The sequence below is a fragment of the Petromyzon marinus genome, chromosome 56 (assembly GCF_048934315.1).
Source record: "Petromyzon marinus isolate PM22_M1 ecotype Great Lakes invasive population chromosome 56, UKy_Petmar_22M1.pri1.0, whole genome shotgun sequence".
Taxonomy (NCBI): Eukaryota; Metazoa; Chordata; class Hyperoartia; order Petromyzontiformes; family Petromyzontidae; genus Petromyzon; species Petromyzon marinus.
In genome coordinates this window covers 4001032-4018926 of record NC_133722.1, presented here as the reverse complement: position 1 = coordinate 4018926, position 17895 = coordinate 4001032, and the positions used below count along the sequence as shown (strand labels likewise).

At 53.2% G+C, this 17895-nt stretch overlaps 1 protein-coding gene across 1 annotated transcript in view; it reads right to left on the bottom strand.

Moving 5' to 3' along the window:
* Positions 1 to 10850, bottom strand: part of LOC116954688 (uncharacterized) — a 28897-nt gene extending 18047 nt beyond the window's left edge. Inside the window, exons 1-8 of the mRNA XM_076052475.1 lie at positions 10720 to 10850; positions 8145 to 8540; positions 4919 to 4994; positions 4399 to 4496; positions 2871 to 2942; positions 1515 to 1548; positions 469 to 566; positions 108 to 210 (exon numbers count right to left, since the gene is read on the bottom strand). Coding sequence (XP_075908590.1) covers positions 108 to 210; positions 469 to 566; positions 1515 to 1548; positions 2871 to 2942; positions 4399 to 4496; positions 4919 to 4994; positions 8145 to 8540; positions 10720 to 10722 — 880 coding nt within the window. The 5' untranslated portion in view covers positions 10723 to 10850. The remainder of the gene's footprint in view (positions 1 to 107; positions 211 to 468; positions 567 to 1514; positions 1549 to 2870; positions 2943 to 4398; positions 4497 to 4918; positions 4995 to 8144; positions 8541 to 10719) is intronic.
* Between the last annotated feature and the right edge of the window lie 7045 nt (positions 10851 to 17895).

The following is a 17895-nucleotide window of genomic DNA, read 5'->3' as shown; positions in this document are numbered from 1 at the left end:
TTGGTGCCGGGGGGTGGTGCTGGTGGTGTTGGTGGTGCTGATGGTGCTGGGGGTGGTGCTGGTGGTGCTGGTGGTGCTGGTGGTGGTGATGTTGTTGTGGCCGCTACCCATGGAGTTGTGGCCGTCCAGCGTGTCCGTGCTGGAGGTGCGGTGCAGCCGGGCGCCGGCGCCATCCCCCACCGAGCGGCTCAGCTCGTAGGAGCTCAGCGACTGCGCCCGGAAGGGGGGGGGGGTGCACGGGGAGACAAGGGAACGAGACGATCCACGTGGAGCTCCCTCAATCCCTCCCTCCCACGTGAGTTCCCTCCATCGCCCCCCATCCGTCGCCTCTCTTCTTTCCCCAGCACCCCCCCCTGCCCCCTCTCCGCCCCCGGAATCTTCCACCGCAAAAAACCCCGGCGCAGTGAAACCGCGTGCCTCCTCTGCCGCGCGGCGGCCGTGGAGCAGCCGTGGGCCACGCGAGGTCACCTTTGAGCGGGAGAGGGACGAGGCGGGGCGAGGTGGGGAGAGCTCCACGGCGAGGCGAGCGAAGATCTGGATTCGCTCCCTGGTGGACAACGCCTCGTCTGGTCAACGCACGCACACGCACGCACACACACGCACGCACACACGCACACGCATGCACACACGCACACGCACGCACACGCGCACGCACACACACGCACACACACGCACACATACGCACGCACACATACACACGCACGCACGCACGCAACGACGAGGGTCAACCGTGTAGCCTGCGCAGGCTGTTTTGGGGGCAAGTGCCGTTCGCGAACACCGGCACGGCACACGAGGGGGCGGGTGTGGCTGGCACCATGCCCGCCCACCTTTGTCTTCCCAATGCTGATGTTTACGCACGTCACACGAGCTACTCATTTAAGGCCAGGAACGGTTCAGATGTTTGTCACTGATGTTAGCGCATTGCTGCTAACCCATACCTGTCAGCCCCTTATCAGTGCCCTATCTTATTACAGACCAATTCAGACCTTATTGGTCACACCGTGCCCCTTATAAATTGCAACGTTCATCCTACAAAGTCCCATCGCAAGAGAAACACAAACACGTCGACAGATGTTGTTGTTGTTGCCTGTATTGTAACGGCTGTACGCCGTATGGACCTGAAAACTCACTTTCCCTGCACAAGAATACGGTGTTAGAACGTACGGGCTGACGCGGTGTGCTAACCGCTGCACCACCGCCCTGCAGTGCCCACCAATGAGAAGGGTGGTGTGTCAGAACCGCGCCCGGCCGCCTTTGTCTCTCCAAGTATAATGTTGACATACCATACCAGGTGCTAACTTTTCATGCCGAGCCAACCCAGTGGAGGCCGAAGGGCAGTCCAAATATTAGCGGGGGAGCGGTGGCGCAGCGGTTAGCACGCTGCGCTTACAAACCCCTTGGCGAGCCGAGTTGGTGGCACGGAGACGAAGACCCCCTCCGATTACGGGGAGTCGAACCCGCGTGATCGACACATCCTGTGTGAGGTCACGTGGTGTAAACGTCCGCGCACTCACCTTCCGCGTGGCCATTGGGGACGGCTTTCGATTCCTGGGAAAAGGGATCGCAAAAAGTGATTGGGGGAATTGTCGGGCAACAAAACCGCGCGTGCGTGCGTGTGGCCTCAAGAGGGAAAAATACACTGCGGGGCGACGTTCCGGGCCACGGCCCTTCCTCCGTCGTCGCACGCGTTGGCAGAGAGGCCAGAAGAGGACATGAGTTCGAGACTGAACTTTACAGATCCACAGACTCAGCCACCAGTCGGAGCCTATTGGCACTCATCGCCCGTGTACAGCCTTGCAGAGCCAGTGGTGGAAATTCCACATTCCTATGACGAGGGATAACTATAACCACAGGGGGGCAAACCCGCTGTTGACTTCTCCACAGAGGGGTGCCTATTTTAGCGACTCTGGAGGGAGGGATGATGGGTTGTTCGCTTGATGACATCAGCCTAAGTACAGGGTGCTTCAACATTTTTTTTTAAACACTTCTGAGAATTTGCAACAATGCCACGAGAGGTTTACCTCCGGGCTCTGGATACCCACGACCTGGAGAAGATTCCAGGCCACGTGTTGACAACGATGGCGAACAAGCGAGAGACTATATATATTCTTAGCTCTTTCGGTAAAGTCACGTTGAAGGGAAACAATACAATTTAAGCGGGAGACTCTTTGACTTTTTGAAGCTATTAACATCCATTTGTTATCATGTTTACAGTGCATTATTATCCGTGCATTCTCCATGAAAAACGTTAGTCCCATAAAAGTGTCAACATTTTTGTTTTGATGCACCCTGTGTTGCGTTTCGCAATTTCCCCGGGGTGTGCAGGCCTGAGCGACGTGTTTTTCAGCTTGTGCCGCACAGGGACAGCTGCCACTGGAGGGTCCCCTCGGCGAAACAAGGGAGCAGTAGCAACGCAAGAACTCTGATTGCATTGTCATACTGGTAGGAACGAAGTTGTAAACTGAGTGTACCAGCCTGCAATGGATTAATGTGTCCGTCCGTCCGTCCCCTTTCAATACTTTAACGAAGTGAAATCTCGTGCTGTTGGGTGTATAAAATCAGCAATAGACAGCGCAGAGACTTGATACGTCTTATTGCACCCAACATTTGGAAGTCACATTATCTCATTTGCGAACTTCGCTTTTGGGGATGTGGCAAATTCACACACAGCCCACAGCCGAATACCATTTGCGAGGCGAAGTTCGAAGGCACCGTGACGTTACTTTGCCAATGTTCCTACCAGCCCACCCTGCAAGGACCTGTTTAAACCAGGGCCCACTGTCCTCACGAAACGCTCTCCCGCCATGGGCTCGCGGGATGGGGGTCGAGGGGACGGCCTCTGTGCTCACCACGGAGTCTCAGTCACTCACCTGCGAGAACAGCTGCACCTCACGTGAACTGCTGGGAGACGATGCAGACTTGGGGAGAATCACCTGCAGCTCCTGCGGTGGTGGTGGCGGCGGTGGTGAGGGAGACACGGGGTGGTGGTGAGGGAGACACGGGGTGGCGGTGAGGGAGACACGGGGTGGTGGTGAGGGAGACACGGGGTGGTGGTGAGGGAGACACGGGGTGGGGGTGGTGAGGGAGACACGGGGTGGTGGTGAGGGAGACACGGGGTGGTGGTGAGGGAGACACGGGGTGGTGGTGAGGGAGACACGGGGTGGCGGTGAGGGAGACACGGGGTGTTAGTGAGGGAGACACGGGGTGGTGGTGAGGAGGAGACACGGGGTGGTGGTGAGGGAGACACGGGGTGGCGGTGAGGGAGACACGGGGTGTTAGTGAGGGAGACACGGGGTGGTGGTGAGGAGGAGACACGGGGTGGTGGTGAGGGAGACACGGGGTGGCGGTGAGGGAGACACGGCGATGGGGGGGCTGGTGAGCGTTGATAGGGGGGGGGGCTGGTGAGTGTTGATAGGGGGGGGCTGGTGAGTGTTGATGGGGGGGGCTGGTGAGCGTTGATGGGGGGGGCTGGTGAGTGTTGATGGGGGGGGCTGGTGAGTGTTGATGAGGGGGGGGGCTGGTGAGTGTTGATAGGGGGGGGCTGGTGAGTGTTGATGAGGGGGGGGCTGGTGAGTGTTGATAGGGGGGGGCTGGTGAGCGTTGATGGGGGGGCTGGTGAGTGTTGATGGGGGGGGGGGGGCTGGTGAGTGTTGATGGGGGGGGCTGGTGAGTTTTGATGAGGGGGGGGCTGGTGAGTGTTGATGGGGGGGGCTGGTGAGTGTTGATGGGGGGGGGGGCTGGTGAGTGTTGATGGGGGGGGCTGGTGAGTTTTGATGAGGGGGGGGCTGGTGAGTGTTGATAGGGGGGGGGCTGGTGAGCGTTGATGAGGGGGGGGGCTGGTGAGTGTTGATAGGGGGGGGGGCTGGTGAGTGTTGATGAGGGGGGGGCTGGTGAGTGTTGATAGGGGGGGGCTGGTGAGTGCTGATGAGGGGGGGGGGCTGGTGAGTGTTGATGAGGGGGGGGCTGGTGAGTGTTGATGAGGGGGGGCTGGTGAGTTTTGATGAGGGGGGGCTGGTGAGTTTTGATGAGGGGGGGGCTGGTGAGTGTTGATAGGGGGGGCTGGTGAGTGTTGATGAGGGGGGGGCTGGTGAGTGTTTATGGGGGGGAGGGGGGCTGGTGAGTGTTAATGACGAGGGGGGTGGTGAGCGTTGATGAGGGGGGGGCTGGTGAGTGTTAATGACGGGGGGGGCTGGTGAGTGTTAATGACGGGGGGGGGGCTGGTGAGTGTTAATGACGAGGGGGCTGGTGAGCGTTGATGAGGGGGGGGCTGGTGAGTGTTAATGACGGGGGGGGCTGGTGAGTGTTAATGACGGGGGGGGGGGGCTGGTGAGTGTTAATGACGGGGGGGGGGGCTGGTGAGTGTTAATGAGGGGGGGGGTGGTGGTGGTGAGTGCGTACCTGTCCCGTGGTGCGTGACACTGCCGACTGATACATGCTCAGCCTCTCCCTCAGAGACGGCGGCGGCTCCAGCAGTGCCAGCTCCTTCCTCAGCAGCCCTGCGCGCGGCCGAGTCGGCGAGCGCCTATTAAGGACGAGGCGGCCATGGGCAAACCGCGCCGCGTCAGCTCCCACCCACCCACCCTGCCCCCCACTTCTAAGCCCCGCACGGCGGTCGTGAGGGCGGTCGCCGCGCCTGGCGTGCCGGCAGCTCCCGTCGCAGACGGTGCAGTCAAGTGCCTTGTTGTACTGTACTATTGTCTCGCGTCTATGCCCCCCGCCGCGGGCGAACGAACGAACGAGTTCAAATGGGGGGAACTAATGACGTCTCGAGCGCTGTCTTGCCACGTTCTGTTGCCAACCTCCAGGTCGCCCACCCTGCCCCCCACCCTGTCCTCCACCCTGCCCCCCACCCTGCCCCCCACCCTGCCCCCCACCCTGCCCCCCACCCTGCCCACGTGCCAACCTCCATGTCGCTTACCCCTGTGCCGGACAGTCAGAGACTCGGAGTTGCCTTCGGCGTGTTCCCGATTGAGGCTGTGCTCACTGCTCCAGCCCTGTGGGACACAGACAAAAGCCGCCCCCCCCCCCCCCGCATCGTGTTACAAGACGCAGGCAGTTGTAAAGGGTGGCACGGCGTACCCATGAGGTTGTGGGGGGGGGGGGGTCAGACACACACATACGCCCGGCCGCCTTTGTGTCCCCAGTGGCGATGTTTATTGCACACATCACCAGGTGCTCGAGCGAGGGGAGATTGACTCAGGCACGGTTGAGATGTTCGCCACTGATGTTGGCAGTGGCCGGACACTCGGAATTCAAGTCGCGGCGCTCGTAAGCGCAGTGCGGTGACCACCGCCCCATCCCTCACCAACCAATTCGGCACTCACAAAAGACAAAGCCTCCCCCAGTATAGCCTTCGCAGGCTGTTGGAGCAAGTGCTGTTAGCGAGCACCTGTGAAGGCCGGCACGGCGTGCGAGTGGGGTGGGTGGCCAGCACCACGCCCGGCCGCCTTCGTCTCCCCCCGAGCGGCGCACCGCAGCCAGGCACTCATTTGAGGCTGAGTCGACCTCGGGGAGGCTCGGAGCCGGTTCAGATAATTCGTCACGGGTGCCAGCGGCCGTGAGCGGGAACCGAACTCTTGTGCCACCGGGTTCGACACCCGCACAGGCGCGCACAACACACGCGCACAACACACGCGCACACGTGGTCACACCACAGTCTGCCCTCACCTTGACTCCGGCACACGAGGCCGTCAACTCGGACTGTGCTGCTGCTGGTGTTGTTGTTGTGATGCTGCTGTTGTTGTTGTTGTTGGTGGTGTGCTGCTGCTGTAGTTATTGGTGTGCTGCTGTTGTTGTTGATGTGCTGCTGTTGTTGTTGGTGTGCTGCTGCTGTTGTTGTTGGTGTACTGCTGCTGTTGTTGTTGGTGTGCTGCTGCTGTTGTTGTTGATGTGTTGCTGCTGTTGTTGTTGATGTGCTGCTGCTGTTGTTGTTGGTGTGCTGCTGCGTGTGGGGAGTGCGAGTGAGGTGCTCACTGGCTCCCCGGATAGGGGAGGGGGTTGACTGTTGGTCCTGCTGTTGTTGTTGTTGCTGCTGCTGCTGCTGTTGGTATGCTGCTGCGAGTGTGAGTGAGGCGCTCACTGGCTCCCCGGCTAGGGGAGGGAGGGGGTTGGTGCTGGTGGTGCTGCTGCTGCTGGCTTGCGAGTAGCTGGGACGCAGTGGGGGTTGGGTTTGGGGGGAAATCGATCTGCCGACCCATGCAGAGTGGCCTCTCATGCCCGCATCCTGGTGGCTCTCTTCAATAACCACGCCGAGGCGATGGTTACTAACGCACTGGACGTGCAATCCGGTTCCCTTCGATCTCCCGCAGAGGCAGTTTAAGTAATGGGGAAGTTTCTAAACCGGTCCCTCCCTCCCCCCCCAGCAGTGTAGGTGGGTACATCGCCGTTCCCAATCGCCCGTCAGGTCGCGTGTCGATGGGGTAAAGTGTGGCCGCTTCCGGATATTCCGAGTGGTCTGACCAGCATGGAAGAGTGAAGCACAAACATCATCAACATGGGGGGGGGCTCTCTCCGTCTCTCTCTCTCTCTCTCTGGAGCTCCCTCGAGCAGAGACCAATCAGCCAGCAGTGGAGTGAGCCAGCGATTGCAGGGCTGCACCTTTGGCCACCGTTAGGAAAGTAAACCCACCGCGGCATCCGAGGGCCGCACGGATGGATTCAAGAATCTGTCGGTCGTGCTGCTTAATATGCCGCAGCCCAAGCTTGCGATGGAATGAGTGCGTGTCCGGGGACTCGAACTCAGGTGGCCGGGTTCAGTTTGCTCAGCAATCCGAACCGTACAATTGCAGTCTCAGATGTAATGTGTATTCATATTCTTGGTTCTTTCGGTAAAGTCACGTAGATAGAAAATAAAAATCGGAGGAAACCCATCGTGCTGTATACGAGGGAGGAGGGGGGGTGACACTCAAAGCTTCGCACAGATGGATGCAATAAAAAAAAATCACGAATCACTGAGTAGTGAGTGGAGCTTCCTGAGTAGTGGGCGGGGGCTACCTACGCGATGGGCGGGGCTACGTGGGTAGTGGGCGGGGGCTACCTGCGCAGTGGGTGAGGTTACCTGAGTAGTGGGCGGGGGCTACCTACGCGATGGGCGGGGCTACGTGGGTAGTGGGCGGGGGCTACCTGCGCAGTAGGCGGGGTTACCTGAGTAGTGGGTGGAGCTACCCGTTGACAGCCCTGCGGAGCCGGTGGTGGAAATTCCACATTATAATGACGGGGGCGAAACTTCGCGAAATGACCGAACCCTGTTGACGCCTCTATTCCCCCTCTACCTTATCGATAATTTGGTGAGCTAAATCGACCTTCACATACCCGCATTGACCAGCGTGGGGAAGTAAGGTCAAATCGGATATGAGCACACTCGGCACGATGCGCATTATTCTGCAATTGGGCGTGCCTCTGACAGCCGGTGGCCTCCGTAGGGGCTTCCTCAATCACGTGATTTCTTTTTTTATCGGCGGATGAAATTTCCTCAGGCTATTCCAGCAGATGCATATACTTAAGAAAGTCAATATTTTTTTCCTCAATCACGTGATTTATTTTTTTATCGGCGGATGAAATTTCCTCAGGCTATTCCAGCAGATGCATATACTTAAGAAAGTCAATATTTTTTTCCTCAATCACGTGATTTATTTTTTTATCGGCGGATGAAATTTCCTCAGGCTATTCCAGCAGATGCATATACTTAAGAAAGTCAATATTTTTTTCCTCAATCACGTGATTTATTTTTTTATCGGCGGATGAAATTTCCTCAGGCTATTCCAGCAGATGCATATACTTAAGAAAGTCAATATATTTTTTTAGTGATAGGCTCCATTGAACGACAAAACTTGGGGATTGCTCTCACATTTGAAAGGGGTACATTAAAAATGGCATAGGAATGGCAGGTTTAAAAAAAAATGTGTACTTTGTCAGACACCGACCGACCCATGAAGAGCATGGCCAGGCGGCTCACCTCACAGGTTTCCCGGCCCATGCACTCGCCCCCAACAGCCTCCACAAGGCTCCATAGCGGTGTGGTGTTGGTGTGGCGGGAGGGGAGGGAGGGAGGGAGATCCTTTCCCTTTGGTGTGATGACGACCAAGAGGATGATGAGGGGCAGGGCGAATCTTGCGGGGCCGGGTGTCGCCTTTGAGCCAAGCTCACCGGAGACGACGACGAGGAGGATGAGAGGCGCGTGAGGCTTCGAGGGCGGTGTCCCGCCCCTCGGCCTCCCTCCCTGTCCTCCTCCCGGCCGCCCTCGCCCCTCGCCCGCGTCTCCCTCGGGGCGAGGTGACCCCTCGCGGGGGAGCCACCGCGAGCGCTGCTGCTGGCGGGGAAGCTCTGAGCCCTGCGCCTCTTCTCCCGCGCCTTCGACTCCACCGTCTCGCTGCGCCCCCGGCTCCTCCGCTCCCCTCCCCCGGAGGCCACCGCCTGCCGAGCCGGGGCCCCCGCGGGGGTCCCGGGGGCCCCGTTCCCGGCCGCCTCCTGCCGGCTCTCCCAAACCTTGCGTAGGGTGAGCAGGGTGCCCTCTCTGGGGAGGCCCGGGGCCCCGTAAGCTGCCTACACAGCCACCAATCAATGAATAAATCAATGAATGATTAGCGAGCCAAGGACGATCATCAGCATCACCATCATGACCTTGTAGCAGATTTCGATTTAAATCTTTCGTGACTGCAAGGATTCATCTTCTTTGGTTCTTTCGGTAAAGTCACGTAGAATGAGAATAAAATAATAAATTAATAAAATACCAATAAAATTCTCACGACGTTTCGGCCACAACACAAGAAGGCCACTTCTCATTCTACGTGACTTTACCGAAAGAACTTGTAGCAGATGTTTCCCGGTTGGGTTCGATTTCCTCGACGCGGCAATTGAACCCAGTGGTCATTATTTTGTTAATCTCCCAACGGTCCCCCATGCCCCATCTTGTTGTCCACGCCCAAGCAGCTAGATAACCCGAAACATTGCTGTATACATTTGCGCACAAAAAGTGCATTAGTTTTAGTGCATCATCATACTGACAGCAGTATTGTTCACCCAAGAAAACGTCACCGATTCTCATGGCTCTTTTTAAGAGGCCCCTGCCAGGGTTTCGTAGTAGGGGAGCGATGATTGGCCGAGCATAACGCCGAATGATTAATTGATCTATCGGCAGATTAGTCACACGTGATGGTGGTGGGGTAAAGTGTGTGCACTCCCACCTCATCTACCAAAATAACCTCGCTCTTGAACTCCTTCTAATGCCCAGCGGCCCTTCCGCCAGCCAGCAGTGGAGCAAGCATGTGCAGAACAGCACCTTGGACGCATCATTTACCGAATCTAAATATCGAAATCACGTGAACACGCAACAGCCCTTGTGTCAATCCACTGCTGGATGACGGCCTCCCCCCCCTCCCACGCCGTATGGGTCATGGGAGTTGTTTGACCATACTTCACCACGCTGGTCAGCGCGAGTTGGTGAAAGTTAGAGTGCCCAAGAATCTCTTGAGGATATAACTCGCCACCAATCTTAGCTGTGGTCGGGAATTGATCGCAGGTCGCCGGGTTCATAGCGCGATGCTGTCATCTGTAATGGCACCGATAGTCATAACTATTGTTGTGGTAGAGCGGTGGCGCAGTGATTAGCACAGTGTGCTTTTAACTGAGATAAATTATTGGGCACGGATAATTTACCTTGACCAATCAAGACTTTCAGTTCCGTAAATTAAAGTGTGATTATGGTCGTGACGATGGTGGTAATGGCAGTGGTGATGGTAGTGGTGGTGATGGTAGTGGTGATGATGTCAGTGGTCACGATGGTAGTTATGGGAGTGATGGTGATGGTACAGAGCTCACAAGTCCCGTGATGAGTTTCGGATTTATTGATTTGTTTTAATCCAAGATAAGAATCTTTTCCCGACAATTGCTTCCGTATTCTTCGAATTATAATAATTCAAATTTATAATGCGCATTCCATCTTTGGATGATTTGGAAAGTAATACGCACCTCAAACCAACTTTTAACACCAGGCAATCCCGCAAAGCACTTTCACAAAGCAAGCACTTTCGCAAAATTTTGATTTAAAGCTTTCGTGACTGCAGTAATTCATATTCTTAGCTCTTTCGGTAAAGTCACGTTACGGTCATCATCAGGTTTTTCACACCTGATGACGACCGTTTGTGTTATGGTCGAAACGTCGTGAGAATTTTTATTGTTTTATATATATTTTGTTATTTTATTGTTTCACTTCACTTTCGAAAAGTCATCCTCGCAGCGGCTTTTGGCTGACCATCTAACAAAGACGGCCACTGCGGCCGTCTGGAACGCTATTCCTTCCGAAATCGGTAAGCCACTAAGAGCTTTGAATTCATCATGATTGAAAACTCACGTGTGTCTAGTTCAACATACGCGCATACACCGCACCTCGGATTAGCACGGTTGGCTACGTAACGGTGCGACAGAAGTTCACGGCACCGCAGCAACACAAACAGCCGTGTCTGAAACGACTGGCATTTTCACCTTTTGTCATTAGCATCATCGGCATCATCATCATCATCATCAGCGGTACCAACAATCGCAAACAGCCTACTTAGCATTGCCACTATGGTTATCGTGAGAACAGTGCGTGACAGGCTCAGCGTGTGACTGCTGCTGTTCTACCCAGCGACTCCTACTCAACCTCATCTCCCCGTCTCATCGTCTCCCCCCCTCCCTTCTCTCCATCTCCTTGTCCCCCCCCCCCCCCCGTCTAGGCACTCACCATGTCGTTCCTTTGCCGCGTGCAGCCTCCTTCACGGTCCTCGGCTCCAGGTGAATGATCCGAGCGCGAGACGGATGGTGTCTCCTCCACAGGGAGACCTGCGACCGCTCCCTGCCCTCACAGAGGGGGGGGGTGGGGCCCTTCCCTGCCCTCAAGGAAGCGGCGAGCCGGCCCAGCCCGAGTCCTGGGTTTCGCTAACTGGTTGGAGCGAACGGTTGGCAATAAAAGTATAATATAATGACAAACAAGCCGCCACGCCAGTGGGTTGACTGAGCCCAGGTGCCCATCTTCGTCATTATCACCATGAGAGATCATCAGACATCATCAGCCGAGGTCAATCCACTGCTGGATGAAGCCTTCCTTATTTCTCATGACCTACGAAGTTGTGTTTTGTTTGGCTGTTGAACCTCCCGGGGCGATCTGGGTATGAAAGGAAGAGACGGAGCCCATATTCACGACCGTGGTGTCAGAGCCGTGGTGCAGTGGTTAACGCACTGCGCAGTGAACCAGCGGACCGAGTTCCATCCCAGCTCTCGATTTAACATGAGTCGGGAGTGATATCTGAAAATGGTTCCGGGCTCTCGCCTAGGTCGACTCAGCCTTAAATGAGTCAATGGAGCCGTGTTTATGATCATCAGCACTGGGGATACAAAGGTGTGGTGCTGATCCCCTTGTGTGCCGTGCCGGTCTTCATAGGTGCTCGCTAACAGCACTTGCCCTACCATTCTGTTCAAGGCGATAACAGGGGCCCTTTGGCTTTGTCTTTGTGTGTCCCGTGACATTTTGCCTGCCGGCCATCGAGTGTTTAATGACTTCACTCGGGTTCAAAGTGCACCTAGCCTGGCACAAGCCCCGCGTAGACGTCACTGGCTGTAAGAGCAGGGAGAAGCTTTGACTTTCTCTGATTGTTTTGTATTATTGACTCGAGTCCGCGAGCAGGGCCGAGCAAAGTTCAATTCCTGATTCCCCTTCTGGGTGTCGTTAATGTGGCCCGAACGACCTTCAGCACCGGGGGAGGGTGAACAGCGCCCGCAAGGAGCCTCCCCCTCCACCCCCACGTTAATGAATAGCACCAATTAGCCGGGGTGGAATGCAAAACGCCACCATCATCGCTTCGGTCACAAGGAAGTTGAACACCTAAAAAGGTCAAAGGTCGGATTCCCAACAAGCCCAGTAAACATGGAACGTCGGGCTAACATTGGCTCAACCGCAGTCCAACGTTGCCCCGACGGTCGCGTATGGTTCACTGGGAGGTGGTTGGATGGTATCAGCCCTCCATTATGATGATGATGATCATCATCATCATCCCTCTGCGTTCGATAAATGAGTAACGTTGCGTTATAGGAGAGGGCAATAATGCCAGAGAAATTAGGAATTTTCATCGTTGGTGAACACGTTTGTCAATACCAGCATACAGTAAAACCTTGGCTTGCGAGCATAATTCGTTCCGGAAACGTATTTGTAATCCAAAGCACTCGTATATCAAAGCACTCGTATATTACTTGTGATCACGTGACGTTCGGCAGACAAAGCGTATACGTACTACTCGTATTGCAAGACCTCGCTCGTTTATCAAATTAATATTTATTTAAAATGTTTGCTCGTCTTGCAAAACACTCGCAGATCAAGTTACTCGCAAATCCAAGGTTTTACTGTATTTACAAAAGGCGACGTTTCGGGCAACGGCCCTTAATCATAGCACGGTCCATAAGGTAGTTGTGTTACTTATATGCTATGCGAAAGGGACAATCTCTTCCCCTTTTAAGGCCACACAGCGGTATTGACGATCGTGTCGAGAGTTTTTTTTTTATTAACGTCATCCTCGCAGCAGCAGCAGCCGCTGTTAATCATTGCAGAGTCCCGTTATCCTTGCTCACCCTTCCTGTCCGTGTGGCTTTCAAGTCGGCGATGATTGTCTCTCAGTCGAGCTCTTAAACTATCCAGCTAGAGCCCCGGCCAGGGCGGTTCAGCGGTCGAGTGATCGAGTGGTTAAGTGGCTGAGAGGTCGAGAGGTCGAGAGGACGAGTGGTTGAGAGGTCGAGTGTTCGAGTGGTTTAGTGGTTGAGTGGTTGAGTGTTCGAGTGGTCGAGTGGTTGAGAGGTTGAGTAGTCGAACGGTCGAGTGGACGAGTGGTTGAGAGGTCGAGTGGTTGAGAGGACGAGTGGTTGAGAGGTCGAGTGAGCGAGTGTTCGAGTGGTTGAGTGGTTGAGTGTTCGAGTGGTTGAGTGTTCGAGTGGTCGAGTGGTTGAGCGGTTGAGTAGTTGAACGGTCGAGTGGTCGAGTGGTGGAGAGGTCGAGTAGTCGAGAGGACGAGTGAGCGAGCGATCGAGCGGTTGAGTAGTCGAACGGTCGAGCGGTAGAGTGGTCGAGTGAGTGAGCGATCGAGCGGTTGAGTAGTCGAACGGTCGAGTGGTCGAGTGGTCGAGTGGTCGAGCGGTAGAGTGGTCGAGAGGTCGAGTGAGCGAGCGGTCGAGCGGTTGACAGTTCGAGGGGTCGAGAGGTCGAGTGAGCGAGCGGTCGAGTGAGTGAGAGAGCGGCTCACACACACGCGCAATGAAAACGGTGCGAGTTCAATCCCCGGTGGCTTGCGGACGAGGAGGGCCGTGCAGGGCTCTTGGCTGCTGTCACGTTATCTTGAGAGATATAACGGATGGGCGACGTTTGAGGCAATGGCCCTTCCCCTCCCTCCCCCTCCCTGATAGTACGTAAATAAATACAAATGATCTTCTTTGGTTCTTTCGGTAAAGTCCCGACAGGTCTGTACCTTTCACCTGAAGACGGCCGCTTGCGTTGTGGCCGAGACGTCGTGAGAATTTTATCGTGTTATTTTATCATTTTATTCTCATTCTACGTGACTTTACCGAAATAACCAAAGAAGGTGAATCCTTGCAGTCACGATAGCTTTAAATCGAAATACAAATGAGTTGTGTGCTATGGGGTAAGGGTCATTGGCCGAAACGTCACCATTATATATAAATGTATATAACTCGCAACCGGACATACACGTATATATTTTCTATATATAAATCAGGTGACGTTTCGGGTTACGGCCCATCACTGAAATAAAACATAGATGATGATGGACCATTGCCCGGAACGTCGTGTATTATGTATGGGGGTTTTATTTTTAAGGCCACACACGACGTCCTTGACGAATTATGTTTACCGAACACTTTATGGGGGGAAGCCATGGCAATGTGGAATTTCCACCACTAGCACCAACGCCTCGGTTCTGATTTTACGATTGGAACACGTGGGGGTGGGGGGGGGGTGGAGGGGATTTACCTCCACAAATACCAACGTGACATATCGCGTGGTGGTTAAACCTTTTACTACGGTTAACTATTTGTCAGAAGTGAATTCTTGCGCGACATAATTGCCCCTTGGATGCTGCCACAGTGGTGTAATGGTTAGCACGTCGGACTTTGCGATCCAGATGGGCGCGTGCGTTCGATCTCCGTGCGCGGTATTTGAAGGTTTGAAGCATTGGTGCCATCTTTTTGGTTCTTTCTACGTGGTGACTTTACCGAAAGAACCAAGAAGACGAATCCCTGCAGTCACGAAAGCTTTAAATCGAAACACTGGTGCCATGTTCTTACATCTCGCACCAATCCCCACCCACCCAGCCACCACCATAATCTGCCGCGAGCGATGATGTCCTGACACCGACTCACCCGCAACAACGCATCAGTCTTGATTTAAAGCTTTCGTGACTGCAGTAATTCATATTCTTAGCTCTTTCGGTAAAGTCACGTTGAAGGGAAACAATAAAATAATAAAATATATATAAAACAATAAAAATTCTCACGTTTCGACCATAACACAAACGGTCGTCATCAGGTGTGTCGATTCGCATTATTTCATTTTTAACTGGTTATTTATTTATATAAAAATACGCCGTTTAAAATAAATAAATTAATGCGAACCGACACTCCTGATGACGACCGTTTGTGTTATGGTCGAAACGTCGTGAGAATTTTTATTGTTTTATATATATTTTATTATTTTATTGTTTCCCTTCAACGTGACTTTACCGAAAGAGCTAAGAATATAACGCATCAGTCATCTTCACAATCTCGAGGAGTGTAGCAGCAGCTGGACAACCAATTGTGATGTTGGACTGTACTTTATACACCCCCCCCCCATCACCAAGTCTAAAGTGGGCCGCATTCACCAACCCCGCACTGGCATTGAGAAGGCCTCTCATCCAGCAATGGCGAAGTGCTCAGCTGGTACAGATAAAGGTGCAGCCCTGAAATTCCTTACACATCTGTTGGGACCAAGGGCCTCCACTGTTGGACAACAGTGAAAAAAGAGCTTCACAGCTCATCGGATTCCTCTAGTCTACGTAAAGATTTTAAATCACTCGAGGGAGTTCTTGAGAGAGGAAGAGAGAGAGAGAGAGAGAGCCCGGCTAGATGTTGGCTTTTGGCCTACTCTTCCACGCTGGGCAAACGTTTTCGAGTACGCACAAATGTACCCCACCGCACGCGGCATGCCGATCTTCGACGGCAAGTGGTGAGCCCATTCAATGCCGCACTGCTGTGGGGAGCACGGAAGATCGGAGGCGGGGAGTGGAGGGTGGGGCGTGCATATCCAGAAACGTGCCCCGTCGTTAACAGCTGCCGCGCCTGGAACCGGCCACCCCGTTCTTCCGAGTGCTGCACCCTAGTTTCAGTTTGGGGACTCTGACCCCGGCGTGACCTCCATCAAGGTCGGGCCCCGCCACGCCCCGTCGCGTTCTTGACTCTCTGCGCCCAAAAAAAATGATAATCGTTTCCGCTTGCGGTCGATGGTAAAAATGAGCCGGTCGATAGGTGGCTGAAACGGACCATTCGATATCAATATCGTTTGCGATATAAACTAAACCGCTATTTTTTTTTCATTTAAACAAAGTAAGTCCCACTGAGCTTTAGTTATAGCTCAGTGGGACATAGCTCTTTATTTTAGAAGAGACCTGGCCGCCACAAATGAAAGCTCAACGAAGCGGCTTATCGTGTGGACGTTTATAGCAGCAAGTCAAAGTCTCTAAAACGCGTGGCGATTCTAAAATGTGGAGGGCAAAACATATCGTCATTTTCACGATATTTCATATTGCGATATATCGTCAGTTTCGCGATATATCGTCAGCTTCACGATACATGATTACGATATATCGTCAGTTTCGCGATATATCGTCAGTGTCACTATACATCATTGCGATATATCGTCAATTTCACGATACATCATTACGATATATCGTCAGTTTCACGATATATCGTCAGTTTCACGATATATCGTCAGTTTCACAATATATCGTGTGTAGACAATAACATATCTGCGATAATTGCATCATCCTTTTGCAAAACATCGCAGAATATCGCAAAGGATCGTGGTTATTATCGTTGCTGGTATTATTTTGATGAAATCCTTTAACTCCCTGATAATACAAATATGAATTAGAGAAGAAACTCAATGTTGACTTAAAGCTTTCGTGACTATCTTGATTTGAAGCTTTCGTGACTGCAGGAAATTCATATTCTCTGGGCCTTTCGGTGAAGTCACGTAGATTGGGTTCAAGGAAAATAACAAAAATAACACAAAAATAACAACAAACTACGACGTTTCGATCGTCATCAGGAAGAACGCTTGCGTTGCGATCGAAACGTCGTAGGTTTTTTTGCGTTATTTTCTTTCCCTTTTCACACCATCAATATGTAAACTCCCCCTCCCCCACTCGCCGGTCTGCACATGTTCACCCCCTCTACACCGTTCATCATGCTAAGTCCGCCAATTAAATGCTAATTTTTATGCTAATTCCTTTGTCAAGGCGCTCTGTTTCTTCTCACACAGCTTAAAGGTCGTGATCTGAGCGTGGCTTTGTTCGCTCCAGCGCTGTCCTCGAGACAGTCTCGTCCCTTCACCTGATGACGGCCGCTTGTGTTGTGGCCGAAACGTCGTGAAATTTTTATTGTGTTATTTCATTTTATTAATTAATTATTTCATTGCCATTCTACGTGACTTTACCGAAAGAACCAAAGAAGATGAATCCTTGCAGTCACGAAAGCTTTAAATCGAAATCTATCGACGTGACTTTACCGAAAGACCCAAAGAATAAGAGACTCAATGTTTCACGTTGTGAATGCCTTGTGTGGTTATAATAGCCCACGCGGCGTCACGTGCAGCGGGTCACAGCATCGCCAAACGCTGAAGAATCGCACCGCAAATCGCTCTCGGCTGGGATCTCAAACCCAGCAAGCTGCAAGCGGCAGTAGCAGCAGCAGCGGCCCCTACTGTTTCGCTCCGGATGACCGCTGCAAAGTATTATCTGTATTTTTATTTAGTGTGCTGATGTTAAAGGTGCATTGAAAGATGTGATACTCTGATGCTCCTGTTGTTTGTGGAGTGACTCATGCAGCCAGCTGTGGCTCTAGGGTTTGTGTATTATATGTTATTTATGTAGTTTATTGTTAAAAATTCGGTCACAGTCCGTATGATCACTGTTATATTGCATTTATGGCTTTGTTTTGGTGATTTCGAAAACGTTTTTTTTTGTTTGGCCATGTTTTTGTTTATTGTAGTACGGAGTTAGACTGATGGCCTTAATCTAAGTTTTCTTGTTATTTTGACTTGCATCCCACTGGGATTTTTGCACACAGCGTTGGTGTACGGTGCTATTTTAGGAATATTTTGATGTTTTTTTCCTGGATTTTCTGTTTGCACAGTCATAGAGTCACTTAAAGATGTTTTTCTTGTTCATGTTTTTTGTTTGTTGTGGTTGCAACCGATTCAAGAGCCGAATGGCTCACAGGGGTATACCTAATAAATGAAACTATGGAACTATGGCTGATTGAGTGCGAGGATTACGATCAGCTGGCGTGACGTCACACGACCCGGGGAAGGGGCGGGGCGGCAGGGGGGCGGGACGGCGGGGGGGCGGGGTATTGAATTCCGTAACGCGGATAAGCGCCGCGATCCGCCAGCGGCCACCTCTGGTTGGGCTGCTCGCTCCCCCCGCCCCCTCCATCGCGCGCTCGGCGCGTGCGGACCTGACGAGCCAATCACACGCGACTCTCGGCGAGGCTTTCGTCCAATGAGAAGCCGGGACTGGGCCCCCCCCCTCACACTCGCCGCCTATGCCGTGTAGGGAATTTGAGAGCGGCTACTGCCCATTCAATTGTATTGAGTGAGCGGGAG